We start from the raw sequence: 19987 nt of genomic DNA, 5'->3' as shown, positions 1-19987 counted from the left end.
AACATCTATAAGGCAGCGTTAGGTGGTAAGTCCAGTCTGCAGAAACCCCTGTCATCCCAGAACAGTAAAGAAACATTCTACAGACTGAGATTCCTGAACTCTATTTCCTAACCTACAGTAAGACTGGGTATTTGCCTAGAGCAGTGGTTCTTAAACTATGTTCTGCAGAACACTCGTGTCCGTGAACAACTCGCATGTGTGCCGTGACCTCTTCTTTGTTTTTGTCTTTTTTTGTCTGACAACAATTTTTTAAAGAAAATGTTCATAGGTGTTCCGCATAAAAAATATTATTTTTGGTGTTCTGTGGTCTCAAAAAGTTTAAGAAACACTGGCTTAGAGGACACTACGACTCTACTGAGCTATCCATCAGTTCTAGCAGATTGTTTTGCTTTAGCAAAGCTATTGCTTTCTAATTGTACTCAGTGTTAATAATGGTCAGTAATTTTCATTTATGACAACTTGATTAGATTTTAAATGCCTCCATTGAGCAAGACATTTTGTATTTCGTGCATCATATATTCGGGAGAAATTTAATTTAAATGGACAATTAGCTCTTGCTTGAGTCATATATGATTCAAGAGACTCAGAAGGAAGGGGCCAGTATAAGGTGGGAATCATCTAGGACTCCAGCTGTTCTCTCTGTGGCCTGATTTGCAAAGCGACAAGTGTATGGACAGCATGCAATAGAGGTGAGGCTAAGTCTCCCCAAACCTTGCTTGGCTGGGCAGTGGGGAGGGAGAATGGGATCTGTGGTGCTCAGAAAAAAACCCTCCCTTCCTAATGGTCCCAGAGTTGGAGGAGCTGTGGCTCCCTGCTGTGGCCCTGAACAGCAAGGTGGTTCAGACCTTTTCTGGTCTTGGATCTGCAGCGGCGCAGGGGAGAAGTGAGTTTGGGAGCGAAGGCATCAGAGGAAGAGGAATGAGGGTGGGGCCACAGGGGAAGGGGCAGAATGGCAGTGCCACAAGTGGTGCTATGGATGGAAGGAAGCAGAATAGCTCTGGGTCTGGAGCTCAAGCCAGGCCAGAGCAGCTGTCTAGGCCGAGGCAGAGAGCTTGACCCTAGCTGGTGCCAAGTTTTAAACCCTCCCTCTTGTGGCCCCAACTGGGATTTCAGCCTCCCCTTCCCTGGCCCTGGCTGGGGCGATGTGGGGGAGGGCTGAGCTCTGGGTTCCTCTCTGTGCCAGAGTGTGGGTATGTGTGTTAGAGCGCAGCGAGTAGGGGCAAGGCCTAGGCTGGAGAAGAGGCCAGGCAGGAGGTTAGCATCCCAAGAGGAAGCTTTACCTGCCACCCATGGATAAGTGTATATTTCAGATCACAGGCTGATGTGTAAAAGCAAATACCTCGCCACACTGTGCTCATGAAGGGTGCTGCTTTCTAGGTGTCTCTTCGTCCATCCTTTCCTGGCAGGCATGTTACAAGAGCATGAGCAAGAGAATTGTACAAGAGCAGTACAGCATACTATATCCATTGCCGAGGCAACATACACTGAGTGGTCAGTTTATTCCAGTAATTTCTATCTCCGGCACATGGCAGACATGCCACATGCAGTGACCTAATCTCACAAAGGTAGTAACATGGTGTAAATAATATTCTAGACAATCTTATACACACCTACATGCACAGAATCTTTTCATATTAGAGCAAGTGCAGGCATTTAAAAGGCTGTACACATTCTGTGAAATCACCAAAATTATGGCCCATTCCTCAGAAACTCATGAACCTTGTCACATTATAAACACCCATGCAGGCAAATCCACCTTAACTGGAAGGGCATGGAATAGAAAACCCAGTTGAATCTGATCCTGCTCCCATTTAAGCCAATGGCAAAACTCCCACTGGCTACAATGGAGCTGTATCAAACTCTTAGTCACCATAACCTCTCACTAACTGCAGCCATTAGCACTCTGATATGAAGGCCACTCCTCCAGACTGCCAGCACATACCTCTATGTCCCTGATGAACTGTGTAAAAACAGAAAGAAAAAAAACTGAGCCTGCAGGAGGAAAGGATCTGATACAAGGAATTCTTGCGAGCCTATACCCTTGAGAGAAGCAAAGAAATCCCATCTTTCATCGAATCATAGAAAACTAGGATTTGAAGAGAAGTCCTCTAGACCAAACCGCTGCCCAAAGCAGGACCAACCCCAACTAAATCATCCTATCAAGGGCTTTGTCACGCCTGGCCTTAAAAACCTCTAAGGATGGCGCTAGCACCTCCTCCCTAGGTAATCCATTCCAGTGCTTCACTACCTTCCTAGTGAGGTAGTTTTTCCTAATATCCAACCTAAACCTTCCTGATTGCAACTTGAAACCACTGCTTCTTGTTCTGACATCTGCCACCATTGAGAAGAGCCTTTCTCCATCCTCTTTGGCACCCCTCTCCCCCTCTCAGATAGTTGAAGGCTGTTATCAAATCCCCCGCCCCTCATTTTTCTCTTCTGCAGACTAAATAAACCCAGTTCTCTCAGCCTCATCTCATAAATTGTGTGCTCCAGCCCCCTAATAATTTTTGTTGCCCTCTGCTGGCTTCTGATTTGTCTACATCCTCTCTGTAGTGGGGGTAGGGGAGGGAGACTGGATGCAATACTCCAGATGTGGCATCACCAGTGCTGAATAGAGGGGAATAATCACTTCCCTAGATCTGCTGGCAATGCTCCTACCAGTACAGCCCAATATTCCATTAGCCTTCTTCACAAGAATGGCACACTCTTGACTTATATCCAGCTTCTTGTCTACTGTAATCCTCAGGTCCTTTTCTGCAGAACTGCCCCGTAGGCAGGCAGTCCACAATCTGTAGCTGTGCACTGTTTTCTTCCACCCTAAGTGCAGGACTCTGCAATTGCCTCGTTTCCTCCACCTTAGCAGCAGCCACTAATTATGCCCCACTAAACTATTCCAAACCATGTGTGTAGGGGACTGGACTACATGCTCTTTTGAGGTCTCTTCCAGTGCTATGATTCTATGACCTCATAAGCTACATTTTGCTGGACCACCATCAGGTACAAGAAAGCAGGACGTGGGATCTGAAAATCACTCCCAAGAGATCAGTATGACCACGAATCTCAACACCTTCAGTGTGGCATGCAAAACATACTTCTGCAGTGTATGATCCTGCTCCCATTAAGGTCAATGGCAAAACTCCCACTGGTTACAATGGAAATGTAGCAAGCCCTTAGTCACTATAACCTGGTGACTCCCTCTCTATCTTTGTGTACACTGTGCAATTCTGGGATGCACTCATATTCCATGATGATGAATGACCATTGCCAGCTAGAAAGAGACTGTCATAGTGTCACTATGGGACAAAAAACAAAGGCAATAAAAAATAGAAGTGCTATTTTTCCAACAGGGAGGAAGTAGTTGTGAATCCGAAGGTTGAAGTCAATTAGGTGAAAATGATCATGGAATGATAGATTTCATGATTCTAAGGAAAAGAAGGAATGAGAGCAGAAGAATACAGACTCATCAGAACTTCATTGTAAGTTGGAACGTTGTCAGTTGAAATTGCTGTTCCCATAGGAATCAATGGGAATTGGTTCCCGAACCAAGGCTGGATACACTATTTTCACCACAATAACCTAGATTTTTGTACTAAATGAATTATAGCTGGCTAATGTAGCAACATCAATGTATTGATTTGGTAAACCACATTCAAATAAACACATAAAATCACGTATGCTTTGACTTTCCAGAACAGAGCTGGAAGGGGTCTCTTGCAGTCACTTGTCTGATTGGCTCCACAGTCAGGGTAGCCTTGCCACCTGTTCTTGATTGGTTCCTGGCCCCAAACTCAATCAAGAAGAAAACTTGAACAGTGAAATCAGTGATTGGCTAAGGCTCAGCTGATGTCTGCTCTTCTCCCTGCTGGCTTTCACCCTAAGGGCAAAACAAAAGTTGTAGGGGCAAAACAGGCAGTCAGCTGAAAAATGTCATAAGTAGAGTCCAGCGTAAGTTGGATGTCATAAGTCAGAGGACTCCCTGTAAAGACAATGGGCTTTAAAAAAGAAGACTAAATGACATTACTAGAAGGTGCAAAATTAGTGGAAAGACTGGGAGCTCTGGGAAACGATATGGGCCCGAACACTACCTTCCACAGTTCCCATTGTCCAGAAACAGCGATCTGCGGCCAATGGGAGCTTCAAGTGACTATATCTGCAGAGATGCAGGTAAATGAAGCACCAGCAACCTGCCTGGAGCTAACCATGTCAAGATGTGTCTGGTTTATTGCTTCTCCCACCCACCGGTCCAAATTTCAATATTTACATGAATAACCTAGACAATGGAGTAGAGATTAAAATTTGTGGCTTTGTAAAGGATAAGTAAGCACTGGACTTAGGCTTTCAAGGGTGTTTGTGGAATCTCCATCATTAGAGGTTTTTCAGAACAGCCTAGACAAACACCTTTCAGAAATGGCCTAGGTGTACTAGGTGTTACACTAGACGACCTCTCAACCCTACAGCCTTACATTTCTATTATTCTAATACAGGACACAAAGTGAAGTGGGAGTCACGTATGTAAATTTTTTCATAAGTTCTGTTAGTCATTTAGCTTTACAGGGCTAATCAATTTACAAGAAGAAAAGAGAAATAAGACCTGTTTGGAAATGGAAATGTGAGTCAAAAGTAAGTAACAACCTTTGTTTGTATTTAGGGCTATATTTATTTTATATTTGCTTTATTGATCAACATTCCCCAGAAGTAATGTGTTTATGTCTGATACAGTGGTATTTTGGAATGTGAGGAAGGCCTAGCCAAAGTGACCAATATGAGTCCACTGTCTTTAATAAATGAACACACAGCAGTTTAAATACAATTAACTTTCTGTCTCTATTTTATTAGATAAAAGAAACACATGCTGGCATGGGAGAAGACAGGAAGTTAAGGGGAAATCTGCAATTTTCTATTGATTCTGATCATAAAATATCAACAGTGATATAATACATAAGCAAAATGCCTTAGAACAAGCCTTGTGCATCTCCAGTTATCTAGATAAGTTCAACTCCCTTTTAAATGATATAAAAGGGAACTAATAAAACTTCTCTTCACCGAAAAACACTTCAAAAGCTGACTTTTATTGTTGTAACATAAAAGGTCTCATCACAATACTATTATTCCTCTGAATGGAGGATTCTGTGATTCCAAAATGTTGTTACACACCCCATGAATTATTCATCTAGAACTTAAAAAATTCAAATATTAATTTCTAGTTAAATAGCAGTAAACAGTGTCAAAGTAGTTGGAGAAACAGAACCATCTGAGACAATATATATTATCTCTTCTGAGTCTATTAACATTAATTCAGCTTCCTTCCTATTTTGGTTTGTGAGATAAGAATCTGGAGTTTAGATGTTCCCTTTCCCATATGTTAACACCGTATTAGTTGCTACTTGGTAATTTGCTATCCTGTGCTAATATGCAGCCATTCAACATCATCAATACTTCCGATTAAGTCAGGCTATTGCATTCAGATATGCTGAACTCCAATCGTAAGGCACACTGTAGACTGACAGATATTTTCAAGTCTTTTCTTTGATTAGCAGAACAAGCCAGCTTCTGTCAGGAGTGTGAATACTGATATTGTTCCAGGAACTAATAGTCATGTCAGCTGAAGTCAGTTCTCTGAAGATCTTTTAATTCCATGCTCTGATCAATTTTGTATAAGTATTAACAATATTTTTATTTGCTTTTTCCCAAATAACAAATGACACTCTTTTGATTAGGTTGAGCCAAATCTTTCCTGTTTATTGTCATATCTGAAAGTGGCTAATGGAGCAGGAGGAACCTGGTTGTCAGGGAAGCTTCCTGACTTCGAGGGGACCTGGGGAAGCTCTGGCCAGGCAAACTCCCAGGCTGTAGGGCCTGAAGCAAGGTCCGAAGGTACAAGGGCTGCGGAGAGGCAGCCAGGGTAGGCAAAGGCAGCATGTCCACACTCCCTTGCCAATGGTGAGTGGCCATTTCAGACTGCAGTTTGCCCCTGAGATAAGGGGCTAGATGAAGAGTGGCCGTGGGTCACTGAGGCAAGGAGGGCATAGGAGGTTGGGGATTCCCAGAGGAGGAGGACCTTAGAGTTTGGGGGCACTGTGGCAGGGCAGTATCCAGAGGAAGGATGCTACATGCTGTGAGGGACATGGATTTAAACACAGAGGTGGAGCAGAATAGGTATCAGCAGGAATGACACCAGCCAGAAGGAGGTGCTCCAGCACTAAAGAGCTAATTGCCTGGAGGTGCCCATGGTGGAGAGTTTTATGCCATACTTTGCAGGGCTGTAAATAATTACATGTAGCCCATGACAGTGGAGAACCAGGCCTATTGTGCTCTAACAGTAATGAGACCCTGCAAAGGAGAAAGGTCTCAGAACCTCAGTGGCAGCTGGAGTCTGAATGTCCACATTAAACACCAAGTTGAATCCCTCACTTCTGCTGTTTCTGTTTCCAAGAATCTCTGAGTAGGGTCGTTTATCAAGAGTTGGAGTGAACCCAAATGTTCTGGGTGGTAGTGGTGGGGAAAATGATAATATTCAGCTGGGTATCCAGAACTGGAATAAAATCCATTTGTATAGTTAATGCAAAAGACAAAGTTTCCACATAGTTCAGGATGTCTTGTATCTGACAACAGGCAGGAAACTCATAGATGAAGCAGATGCACCATTCTCTAGCACTGCCGGGGTGGGAGTGGGGGGCAAAAATGCTTAACAGCATAAAGGAGGGTCAGTGAATTAGCTGCCAATTCCTTCAAGCATGGCCGTCAGTTTCCTGCCTTTGTAGATTTGGGTTACAACTTTAGTGGTGCTTAAACAGAATAATTTTATACTTAATTCTTCTAGACTGCATTTTTAAAGGATGATTTGTGGTAAGGTATAAACTGTATACTTACTTGGGGGTTAGAGTGGAGGTTTTGGAGCTGTTCCATTCTCTTATGTAATTATTTATTTAGGCTATTTTAAAATGAATAGTATTGTTCTGAGTAAGGCTGCTGAGTAATACACACAAGATTGGGTTTTTTTCTCCATAGGCTTATTTACTGACTGATCAGTGTGGATCCTCTGCAGCTGTACTTGTCTATGATTAGATACAGATTTGTATACACTACTTTAACCCAGGTAGTGTTCTTGTCTAGCCCAGAACAGCACTCAGTGTCATTACTGATTAACACAGAGATATGTCGTCAGAATCGATGGTAGGAACCCTTATAAACGTACTCACCATTTCTCAGACTAATGGCTTCTCCATTTAAACTTTTTTCCAAAATAGCAAAGTAATTACACTGTAACTGCTTGCCATATTATACTGTGACATCTTGCCAAAAATGTAACCTAATAAAAAGGCCAGTACAATTCTACATGTTTTTTTTTTTCCTTCGGATAAATTAAAAATTCAGACAGGTTTGGCTAGAGATTTATTTTACACAGAAATGGGGCTGGGACCTCCAATACCAAGTTTATGTATGAGGTGAATTTTTTACGACTAAACTAATAAACCTGTAAAAATAGGGAACTGCAGTGCAGTTCTGTCGGTCACACTGCTCCCTTCCCACACAATGAAAAAATATGTTTGATTTTGGGAAGAGGGTGGGGAGAAAAGCTCCTCACGGTTTCTCTCATGGCATTTTCCCAAAAGCAGCCCATCAGATTGGGGATGTGGTAATGTTCCTTCTTCCCCATGGAGCAAACAAGACGTTGTCTTCTCAAATCTGCTGATTCTCAAAGATCAGCTGGAGGCCTATGCATCAGCACTGGTTCTGGGGTCCTCAGCCTCGTTGTCTGGCTCCACTGAAGCCATGCTGCTGGGGGCCGCCCCTTTACACAGCTTCCTTTACAACCTCATGAAGGAGGCGGGGAAGGGTTCGCCAGCATGGAGAGAATTTTTCGGATAACTTAATGCAGCGTGAGGTTGTATTTTCAGCACCTTTACAGCTGCTTGTCAGAGTGAACTGGGTTACCATGCACATCCCTGGGCACTTCCTGTTTTACATGCTATGGGTCAGTTTCCCAAACCCCCTTCACAAGAGCTGAAGGCCTCTGAGCATAAATGCCTTACCTGCACAGCTATGGACAGATCTACACATTGAGAATCCCCACCACATGAATCCAGTGGACACAATCTCACCTTGTATTATGATACACAATTGAGGCATCCGTTATGGTGGTGTGTGGAAGCCTTTTACAACATTTAGCACACAATGGTGTAATACCTTGTCCTCAGGAAGGAGCAAGGAACTTGCCAGCCCAGATGGCTCAGATGGTGGCAATGCACTGCTGTAATTCACATATGCACAACTTTACATTAAAAGGTGCAGCATGGAGAAAGCTCAGATGTAGAATTCCTCTTCGTCAGTTGGGGAACCTGGCTGAATGCTGCCAGGGGGTTTCCTATCGTTCAAAAAACAAGGGGTTGCTCTTGGTGACTGTTGGAGTTGGCAATGAGATGCTAAGGGGGATGCTGAAGATGATAAGAAAAAGCTGGGAGACCATTTGCAGAGAGATGGAAGTGAACCACCAGGAAGTTCGAGGGTACTGCACATGGCTGACAACGGCCTTCCTCTGGAGACAGCCTGTTTAGATCTACTGACACTTTGCCTTTGTGAGGGAAGAGACGCTTCCAAATCACTACAAAATCCATTAAAGGTAGAGTAGGCTGAGACCACGGACAGATCTGAGGATAGCTTCATTCCCGTGTCGACATCAGTCTCTTGTGAACCCTCCAACTCCTCAATATTAAGTTTGGGGCTGCATTTCCATGTTTTTAACCTGTTCACAGGTGACCCAGTATTGAAAAACTGGAATGGTTCACTAAAGTGAAAGGAGTCAGAGGCTGGAGAGGAACTCATTGTGGGCAAGCAGAACAGAGACTTGCTTCGCTGAAAAGACCATGAAATGCTGGAAACACTACTGGATCGCCGGGTGAGGTCTCCTCGGTCACCATTTCTTAAGTCCTGCTGGGAGATGCCAAGGAACTGACCAAGGCCATTTGCCCGACGGAGCTTGATTTGACCAGCTGACTTCAGATGCTCACTGGTTTGATCAGGGGCACATCTGTGACTATGAGGAATGTAGCTTGGTGAAGGAGTGAAATGGGAATCCCTTGAAGATGGGAAATGAAGCTTGTTCTGCTTAGCAGACTTCCTATACCAAATACGTGCCTGCTGCAGGAGAGAAAAGAAAAGGGAAAGACCACATTAACACAGACTTGGCAATTTTACAACGGTAAGTCTCCATTGTGGGACTTAACTGCATGTAACTGTAAAGCAGAATGTCACTCAGTACACTCACAGTTAAGTATTTCACTGTAATAATAAAGAGAAAGCATTGTGCCAAAATCCAAATATTTGCATAAGGGTCCTTGGAGGAAAACAAAAGTGAATAGGCCTGGAGCTTTAAAACTGTCCTGCTTTGCCTCACAGGGTGAATTCCATCAATCAAGAGTGAGAACCTGAGAAAGACACTCATCTCTTGGAAGACGGTGAAATTTTAAGACGTTAGGTCTGTAGCAAATTTTTCAGATGTGCTCTGAGAATTTGCTATGTAGTATTTTAAAGAACTGTAGTGTTCTTTATGAGGTTTCAAAATGCTGAGCTCCGAAAGACCCTTATGAAGGACATTTAATTTCATTCCAGCTTAAAACAACCTAGTTCTGTACTTGTTTTTATGTCTCATCTGACATACAGTAAAAGCCTGAACTGACTGATTACCCACTTACATAGTATGTGAAAAAATAAAACTAGAGGAAATTGACACCCCTTCTCCCAAAAACCCCTCTGAATCTTGTGTGTCAAAGCTCAGGCAAAAACTAGAAGGGTGAGAAGAGCTCGAATTCCTCCAGCTCACCAGGTTTTCCTTTTTTTCTCAAAATCCCAGTTTTTGTAGTTCTGAAATTTAATGTTTTGATTAGGTTTTACTTAAAAGGTTAAATAAATTGAAGAGAAATTGTATTTATTGGTATTCTACAAGTTAAACTAGAATGGGCTTTTTAGCTACGATAGATTACTATAGGACTTCATTCATATTCTACTTCCAGCGTTTCTTCCTTTAGTAAAGGAAGTTAAATAGCTTTATGTAAGTGTGAACCATTGTTACTGTTCTTTTTTCATTCTTTTCTTTGCTAAGGGTAGTGAGAAGTTTGCTGTGTGCTTCCTTGTGATTTTGACTGCTGCCTTAACTCAGAAATCTCATCCTCCTGCTTTCTCGTTGAAACTCACTACCCCCTTCTATTTCTTCCTCCATCCATCTCATCCCTTTCCTTATCTTTTCTAGGAATGAAATGGCCACAACTGGAAGCTCTTTGAGATGCATGATCCCTATTTACATTCCATGGGGGGGGGGGGGGGGATTCAAAATCTGTGTTCCTTCCTCCCTTTTGTCATCCTTTTGAGCTTTGGAACAACTCATTCCTCCATGCCTGGAACTCACTGACAGTGCAACATCCCTCTTGGACTTGGAGGAAGACTTATGTTCATGCTTATCAGCATGCTTGCATGACCCATGGCTAGATCCCTGCATTGGGTCTGTACCACTGATTCTGGTGGATCCAGCTAGAGGTTCCATGCTAGGAGCAGTGCTCTTAGGTTGCTCAGGCTGATGTGTAGGGGCAATTCCCTGGCCAGGATGTGATTTCAGTGCCATTGTGGCTTCCATGAAGTGATTGAAGACCTCAGCTTTCCCACGTATGGACAGGAAAGGAGAGGAAGATGCTGTACCTGTACGTGATGCAGGACTCCCCGGAGCAATACTTGTCACAAAGAGAAAATAAGCGAGGGTAGGGAAGCACATATTTTCAATCTCCTCGGTGGAATACAATATGGACCATCACTTGAAGGAGAACTGCATGGCCATCATCAGCCCTTTCTCCTCAGCCTTCCAGCCTCAATTCTAATGATAGAAGGGCACCAATGTCACCTATAGCTTTTCCTTTACCTCATTACCCTCCAATACTTCTATTCTTAGGGTGTGTCTAGACTACATCCCTCTTTCGACAGAGGGATGTAAATTAGACACTTCAAAATTGCAAATGAAGACAGGATTTGAATTTCCCATGCTTCATTTGCATAATTGTGTCATGGCACTCTTTAGAAAAAGTGCTCTTTTGAAAGTGAAACCGCAGGCTAGACGCGGTTCTCTAAAAAATAGAGGCCTTTTTCAAAAGATCCTGTAAACCACGGAAATTCAAATCCCGGCTTCATTTGCATTTTCAAAGTGTCTAACATACATCCCTTTGTCGAAAGAGGGATATAGTCTGGACACACCCTTTGTGTCAGTCAAAACCAGAATCTCCCACTCTTTAAAAAATACTCAAGTTATCCTTATTCTCTTTTCACATTGACCTAGCTCCATGATCTATTTTCTGAGCAGGGGCCCTTCTCCTCCCTCCCCCAACCTCCCTACTCCTAGAAAACCTTTTTTCAATAGTTAATGACTTTCTGGATTCTCCTTTTCATATTAGTTATTTCAATATGGCTTCAGTAGTTTATATTTACAGGTTGTACCTCCAAAAACTGGTACTCTCTGGACTGGTCCAGCAACATCCGTCATCCTGGATCAGAGAGCCCAGGAGCCTAAGGGCAGGAGGGCCAGCTGGGACAAAAGGCCAGGGCAACAGGATTGGCAGCACAGCTGGGGGCAGTGAGAGACTGTGCCCCGCAGCTGCCTCTAGCATCCTGCAGCAGCATGAGGCCGGGACAGAGCCCCTGGCAGCACAGTTCACGCTGGATTGGCGCTCTGCGGCAGACCTGGAGCCCTGTGGCAACCCCCGCAGTGCGGGACCAGAGTTCTCCAGTAGCTTCTTGGAGCACGGGTCCAGGGCTGAAGTCCTGCAGCTGGCCCCGGATGCACGGGGCTGGAGGTCTGCAGCAGGAGTCTGAGCCTCTGTTGCCTGGGGAGCTGGCAGCAGCTGGGCAAGCAGCCCAGTCAGGTTGAGTGGGGGGGCAGGCGAGGCAGGGTGCCTGCTGGGGCAGCCTTGGGAGCCAGTGGCAGGAGACCTTCCCAGTCCTGTAAAATTCTCTCATTCGGGGCTGGTCAGGTCCCTGTAGTGCCAGACGAAGGAGGTCCAACCTGTAAATCACTTCTTTTTAAAGCTTCACTGGAATTCCACACATGATGCAAAATGCCAAATTTTGTTCCAAGATATAGTCATATGCAGTACCCACAGACTACAACAGGGGCCTCTTAGAAGTAGGCCCAAATAAGCCAATACCTTATTTATTGTCCTCCAACTCGTGACTTAACGCAACATTGTTCAAATACTGTATCGCACAGATATTCTCTCAGCTCTGATACACTATCTCACCTCTCAAGCTTCTGCATCCATTACTTGACACCCTGCTTAGTCAGCAAATGGCTTCATTATTTATATTTTAAATGATATTACAAGTTCATTGTTAAGACTTTTAAGATAATTGGAATTCTCTTTGCCAATGCTAGATCTGTTCCACAACGTGTGTGGTTTTTTTTTTAAAGATTTTCTAGCGCAAGTCATTTGACTTGATAACTGTGTTTGTGACCTAATGTTTTAAAGGCCTCAGTCAAGGAATGCACAAATAAGGACACTTAACAGCTGCAAGGAGTCCCACTGAGTCTAGCTTCAATGTCTACAGGTGCATGTTTTGTCTAAATATTTATCAGCTGTTTAATTACTTAATCCATCTGTTTGTCATGCAGTTTATCTCAGAGCAGAACAATTCTGCAGAGAAAATCAGAAACATTAATGAGTGTAAACTGTACTTATATACTGGGCAATGATATAACAGAATAATTTCCTGCACAAACCCATGAAGTGAGTAGGATAAATGTGTGTGTGTGTGTGTGTGTGTGTGTGTGTGTGTTTTAAAATGAAATGCTGCATTATGTAGGCTATCCAGAAATGGCTTCAAATAAAAATGGATGCTTTTTCATCCTCACATGCCTATTAAAAGCCTGTGCATAATTTTAAAAATAATTATCTTGTCTTCTGCATTAGGAAAAATCAGATAGCTTGGAAACAAAGATCCACATTCGTCTCTAATAAAACTTCATTGACTTCCATTCCATTAGATCCATTTCGTTTGATGCTTCTGAAACCTTGATCCCTTATCTGTTAGCAAATCTGGTACTGTAGTTAATTTTATTCAAAGATTCAGTCACTTCTGGCATAAAGAAGAATAGCTTATTATATTATGAAAAGATGGATTATGAATTACCATAGCTTTCACAGCTTAGTGTATTCATACACAATACATATGTGAACTCAACAGGGCTTATGTCCCATAAAACACCCTTGGCATGGACAGTTACAAATAAGCAAACAATTTTTTGCAGATATGAAAGTACCTTATTACCTCTAAAGTCATTGTAGTAGATAATGAAAGCATTCCATTGGCAATGTTTTTGTTATTTTAACCCTTTTCTCAGACTGCCCCCTTCCATTTTTTGCCTTCCCCTCTCTCCCTACTCCCCTATTTATTTTGGGTCTGCACATTCTAAACTCCAAACCCCGGTCATCTGAAGAAGTGGGCTGTGCCCACGAAAGCTCATGATACAATCTACATGTTTTGTTAGTCTATAAAGTGCTACCAGACCATTTGTTGTTTTTTAAGTTTATCCTGCACAGACTAACTCAGCTACCCCCTGAAGTTGCTTGGCATGATCCTATAGCTGAATCACACTTTGTTTTGAAGCAGTTTTTTACTGTCACTGTTTTTACCACTGAGCTACAACTCCCAGAGAGGATTCCATAGCAGGGGTTAAACACAGTTGGACCTGCTGGAGGTAATTGGGGTACTAAAAGCTGGGTGAATGGCAGGGATCCAATGTGAGGGTATGTCTACACAGCAGAGTTATTTAGAAATAACAGCCCTTATTTAGAAATAATTTTCCTAGCGTCTACACAGCCAAATCACTATTTTGAAATAAATTCGAAATAGCAGAGCACTTATTTTGAATTTGGTAAACCCCATTCTATGAGGAATAACACCAAATTCAAAATTGCTATTTTGAAATAAGTGCTGTGTAGACACTAATTTTGAAATAAGGGGTCTCCAGCCTTCCCAGGGTGCCCTGGTGGCCACTCCAGCCTTAACCAAGAACACTTCTCTCCCCGCCCCCGCTCTCCCCGGAGCCCTTAAGGATGTAAGACTCTGGCCACAGTGCCTGTGTCAGCTCCAAGCCTGCCAGCCCAGAGCCAGCAGTTACTGCCCCAGACCCAGTGGCCCCAAAACATGAACCAGCAAGCCACTGGCAGCCAGCCCTCCACCGCTCCCCAGGAGCAGTCTGCCAGCTCCCAGGAACCTGCCAGGGCCCGGAGAAGGCAGGCGCCTTCCAGGCCCAAGATGGAGATCATGGACCTTATTCAGGTTTGGGGGGGGATGCACCCAACGTCCATGATCTCCGCACTAGATGGAGGAATGTGGCCAGCTATGGCAGGATAGCTGCCAGCCTGGCCACCAGAGGCCACATGTGAACCCAGGAGCAGGCCTTCATGATAATCAAGTTGGTCCGGCGAGACACTGAGCCCTGAGCTTCCCCTCCCCCTTCCTCCCCTTGCTTCCCCATTCCAGCTCCCTCCTCCCAGGTTTTCCCCTCCCCTCTCCCGCCTCCTTTCCCCAGTCTCACCAGAGTTTCATTCCCTCCCCCCCCCCGTTTTGTTACATAAAGAGAGTTTGTGTTCATGAAAATACGTGTATTTTATTTGACATCAGGAAGGGGGGTTAGGGAGGGGTAAGTGGAAAGACGTGAGGGAGGAATGAGGCACAAACCCCCAGTGGGGCAGACCAGGGAGGCTGTTAGTGCTCCTCACGGTGAAAGCTCTCCCACAGGGCCTCCTGGATACTGACAGCTCCCCAATGGATCTCCCGGATGGCAGCCTGCAGAAAGTGCAGCCAGGCTCACAGCAATGCGTCCAAGAGAAGCACCAGAGTGTCCAGGGGCAGCTCTGGCTCCATGTTGCCGAGTGCTGTGGTGTCCTGAGTGAGGGCAACCGGAGCATGCAGAGACAAAATGCTTTGCTGTCCCTCATTGAGGTAGACAAGCAAGCAGGGAAACCTGAGAACTGGCCCTCCGGGGGGAGGGGGGGTTCCCTTTAAGCACAGACCTCAGATAGCCTCAGCCAGCAGCCCCACACAGTAAGTCCTGACCTGATGCCCTGCTGGAACTGGTTCTGGCAAGCCTTAAATGTGATTCAGAGTCCACTCAGTGTGGACATGCTATTTCGAAATAGCAAAATGCTATTTTGAAAAGCATTTTGTTTGTAGACACATTATTTCAAAAGAAGCGATTTCGAAATAACTATTTTGAAATAAGCTATTTTGAAATAACACTGTAGTGTAGACATACCCTGAGAGAAGTGCACTTGGAAAAGCTGCTCATGAGAGAGGTAGTGAGAACACAGGGGCAGCTCAGGCTGGCACTGTAATCAAAATCCGTGGGACTGTGACTGGAAAGCAATATATTTATTTTAATATTTGTAATGAGCTGAGCTATACTTTATGGGTCACATTTCAAATACTATCTGAAATTATATGGGCAAGTGCAAGATTTGCTGGAACACTTTTGGAAGCCCTTTATCTCACATAAGGAAAAACCATCCTAACAGTGAGATGTATAACTTTGCTTATTTGTAATTTTATATAACTCTCCAAAGTGAAGTAGTGGAAATTCCATCTCTTGACACATTTTAAACCAGACCAGAGAAAACACTAGCAAATGTAGATTAGCAGATAATCATCTATTGGTAGAGAGTGTGAGATTAGATAATAAATAGGATTTTTCTATCTCTAAATTCTCTCATTTGCTGGCGATTACAGAAGGAAACCATATTTTAGTCTGGAATGAAACTCTGGGGAAGTTGGCTCCCACTTCCGTTGGTGAGGCGACTAGACTTGCCTTTACTGACTAGCTTACTACTGAATATAGAGAGATAGGCAGTTTTCTGTTCCTCTTTGCTTTTACCAAGTACATTTAAATATAATTTTAAAAAATAAAAGGAATTGAAACACATTTTCCAACTGTGATGGGCATAATGAAAACTGAAACATGAGCAAGAGAGACAGATCTTCCTTTGCTATTCTGACCTTGGAGAGCTGAAAATAGAAAAAATTCTTGCTTTTATCTGCTAAAGTAAATTACATGGACTTCTCAAAGGTTCTTTTTAGCATAATGCTTTTTTTATCTCCCATCTTGGGCATATTTTTTTTCTGATTTCAAAAGCAAAATCTCATCAACTATAATTTTTTTCCTTTAGCCTCCTTTCAGGTTGCTTTTTGCAATGTCCATTACGTCACTGCAGATTGACAAAGCATTGGCTGGTGTATCTGTGCTGCTTGTGTTAGAAACAAAAGCTCCAGCTACACTGAAAAAGGATCTGGCAGAACAAAAACTCTGTGTACAAACTGACACGGCACTTGCACAGCCTCTAGAACACCAAAATGGTTGGTTTTGATTGAAATTCCAAATAGAAAGGACAATATATCTGTCCACGCCATCTAACCATTTGCACGAATACCTATAAGAAAATAGCTGTTGATTGAACAGATTAGTTATATAATAAAACATATTTTCAAACTAATACTTTATCTGCTACCCTGTAATCTTCACCAATCTTTATGAAGTTGATGGTAAATTACAATCTCTCCACATCACAACAGAATTTTTGGAGGCAATCCAGTCAAACATTCAGAAATGAAGGAAACAACTTTTGGTGAAAGAGAGAGCTATAGAGACTATACTGGTAGTGCCTACGTCCGATAAGAATAATCCAGGAGAGCTGGTTAATGTTTTGTGTGTTGACTAAAGAAAGGAAATTTCCATCTTTAAAAATTTCTCTTAGTTGTATTTCAGTATTCTTAGAAGCCTCAGCTGACACCAGGGCCCTGCACAAACACAGAGTAAGAGACAGTCCCTATTACAAAGGTCTAAAGGCCAAATTTTGACACCATTCCTCATACCAGTTAGTATCTTAGGGTATGTCTACACTACAAAGTTAATTCGAACTACCAGCCGTTAGTTTGAATTAATTTTAATAGCGGCTACACATACAAACCGCTAGTTCGAATATAAATCGAACTAGCAGAGCACTTAATTTGAACTAGGTAAACCTCATTCTACGAGGACTAACGCCTAGTTCGAATTAAGTAGTTCGAATTAAGGGCTGTGTAGCTACTTAATTCGAACTAGTTGGAGGCTAGCCCTTCCCGGGTTGCCCTGGTGGCCACTCTGGGCCAAACCAGGGAAACTCTTCTGCCCCCCCTCCCGGCCCCAGAACCCTTAAAGGGGCATGGTCTGGCTACAGTGCTTGTGCCAGTTACAAGCCTGCCAGCACCCAGCCAGCAGACCCTGCACCTGGCACGGCATCAGCCAGCCAGCCGCTGCCACCCAGCCCTCCGCCTCTTCCCAGGACCAAGCTGGTGGCTCCCAGGAGCCTGCCCGGGGCTGTAAGAGGCGGGCGCCCGCCTGGTCTAGTGCGGAGATCGTGGACCTCATCAAGGTTTGGGGGGAGGCCTCCAACGTTCACAATCTCCGCACTATCCACAGGAAAGTGGCCGTCTAGGGCAAGATAGCTGCCAGCCTGGCCACCAAAGGCCACATGTGAACCCAGGAGCAGGTTTGCATGAAAATCAAGTTAGTCCAGTGAGACCCCCCGACCCTGAGCTCAGAACATAAGAACATAAGAACGGCCATACTGGGTCAAACCAAAGGTCCATCTAGCCCAGTAGCCTGTCTGCTGACAGTGGCCAGCACCAGGTACCCCGGAGGGGATGGACCGAAGACAATGACCAAGCCATTTGTCTCGTGCCATCCATCTCCAGCCTTCCACAAACAGAGGCCAGGGACACCATTCCTACCCCCTGGCTAATAGCACTCCATGGACCCAACCTCCATGACTTTATCTAACTTCGCTTTAAACTCTGTTATAGTTCTACCCTTCACAGCCTCCTGTGGCAAGGAGTTCCACAGGTTGACTATGTGCTGTGTGAAGAAGAACTTTCGCTTATTAGTTTTAAACCTGCTGCCCCCATTAATTTCATCTGGTGTCCGCTAGTCCTTATATTATGGGAACTAATGAAGAACTTTTCTTTATTCACCCTCTCCACACCACTCATGATTTTATAGACCTCTATGATATCCCCCCTCAGTCTCCTCTTTTCCAAGCTGAAAAGTCCCAGTCTCTTTAGCCTCTCTTCATATGGGACCTGTTCCAAACCCCTAATCATTTTAGTTGCCCTTTTCTGAACCCTTTCCAAGGCCAAAATATCTTTTTTGAGGGGAGGAGACCACATCTGTACACAGTACTGACGATATGGCGTACCATAGTTTTATACTTCCCCTCCTCCTCCTTCCCCTGGCTTCCCCCTTCCAGCTCCCTCCTCCCCTACGCTCTTCTCTTTGCCTCTCCCACGTCCTTTTCCCAGTCTCCTCAAAGGGTAATTCCCCCCCACCCCCAGTTTTGTTAAATAAAGAGAGTGTCTCTTTTTGAACACGTGTCCTTTATTTTTTTACATCAGGAAGGGGGGCTAGGAAAGGGTAATTGGAAGGAGGTGAGAGAGGAATGGGGCACGCGCCCCCGATGGGGAGAACTGAGGTGGCTCTGCAGGCTCCTCAGGGTGGAAGCTCTCCTGCAGGGCCTCCTGGATCCTGACAGCCCCCGATTGATCCCCCCCCCCCAGATGGCAGCCTGCGGCAAGTGCAGCCGGGCTGATGGCCGAGTGCTGTGATGTGCCGAGTGTGAGCACTCAGGGCACTCCAAGTCAGGACTGCTTTGCTGTCCCTCATCGAGGTAGACAAGCAAGCGGGGAACCCTGAGAACTGTCTGTCCAGGGTGGGGGTCGGGTCCCTTTAAGCACAGCCCTCCGCTAGCCTGAGGCAGCAGCTCCACACTCTAAGTCCTAACCTGATGCCCTGCCGGCACTGGTTCCGGCCAGCCTTAACTTCGGTTCAGGGTCCACTCCATGTGGACATGCTAGTTCGAATTAGCAAAACGCTAATTCAAATTAGTTTTTAGGTCTAGATGCACTAATTCGAATTAGCTTAGTTCAAATTAACTAATTAGAATTAAGTTAGGTCAAATTAGTGCTGTAGTGTAGACATACCCCTACTGTGTTAGATGGACTGGTGTATTAATTTTGATGAAAGACATGTACCCAGAAAGTCAAAAGGTGTTAAAAATGACCTTGTTAATATCCAAGATTAAACAGTATTAAACAAGGTATACAGAGCTCTCAGTCCGCTTAGTAACATGGCAAACACATTGCAAATCTATTAAAATCTTTATTAAAGATACAGAAAATAAGGAACAGTGCATCATTTGACATGTAAAGTATTAAGTAAGGCTTTTATTTTGATATCCTCCCTTGTTCTCTTTCCCTTTAGCTGGAGAGAGCCTTTAGAAGGAAAACCCTGAGTTTGGCAGTTTCCTAGATGGTATTAAAGATAGTTATAACTGTCCTTTAAAAAACACCAAAAACCCAGAAGCTAGCGGAGATGAACTGTCGCTGTTAAGATTGTTGCTGAAGTCTGATCCAATTTCCTAGAAGACAAAATGAGAAAAACACACACACAAAGGGGAGAGAAAAGAACAGCAAATACAAAAAAAATGTAGCTTCTGTGTCTGGGCAGACCCGCCAATGGGGTGGCAGGAAAAGAGGACAGCTACTCTGGGGCCTGGCAATTGAAAAGAGCCCTGGGCTCCTAGCCACCACTGCTGCTAGAGCAGCCAGAGCCTTGGGCCCTATACATCACTGCTGGTTCCTTAGGCAGCACGGACCAGGTGGCATTGAAGGGTTGGCTGAGGAGACTTTCCCCCTGCCTCACCCCTTCCACCCAAGGCCCCACACCTCCAGAGCTGCACCCACCCCCATCTTGTCCAGGGTCCAATGTAGTCTGTTGATTGCCCTGGTCTCTGGCTGACTTTCACAGGCATTTAGCCTTATTAATTTCTCTGGACCTGGTGAACTTGTATCAGCACCAGCTACTTAGAGTTTTGCTTTTAGTTTCTTCTCTGGTCACAGAGTTTCAACAAGGTTGCAAAAT

At 44.3% G+C, this 19987-nt stretch overlaps 1 protein-coding gene across 1 annotated transcript in view; it reads right to left on the bottom strand.

The window, feature by feature from the left end:
- Positions 1 to 5388: 5388 nt before the first annotated feature.
- The window catches only part of FAM124A (family with sequence similarity 124 member A), a 66267-nt gene continuing 51668 nt past the window's right edge, over positions 5389 to 19987 (bottom strand). Inside the window, exon 4 of the mRNA XM_075919087.2 lies at positions 5389 to 9138. Within this exon, the coding sequence (XP_075775202.1) occupies positions 8305 to 9138 (834 nt within the window). The 3' untranslated portion in view covers positions 5389 to 8304. The remainder of the gene's footprint in view (positions 9139 to 19987) is intronic.

Source organism: Pelodiscus sinensis, chromosome 1, assembly GCF_052426305.1.
Source record: "Pelodiscus sinensis isolate ZL-2025 chromosome 1, ASM5242630v1, whole genome shotgun sequence".
NCBI classification, from domain to species: Eukaryota; Metazoa; Chordata; order Testudines; family Trionychidae; genus Pelodiscus; species Pelodiscus sinensis.
The sequence above is the reverse complement of the archived record's forward strand: the minus strand, read 5'-3'. Positions and strand labels throughout refer to the sequence as shown.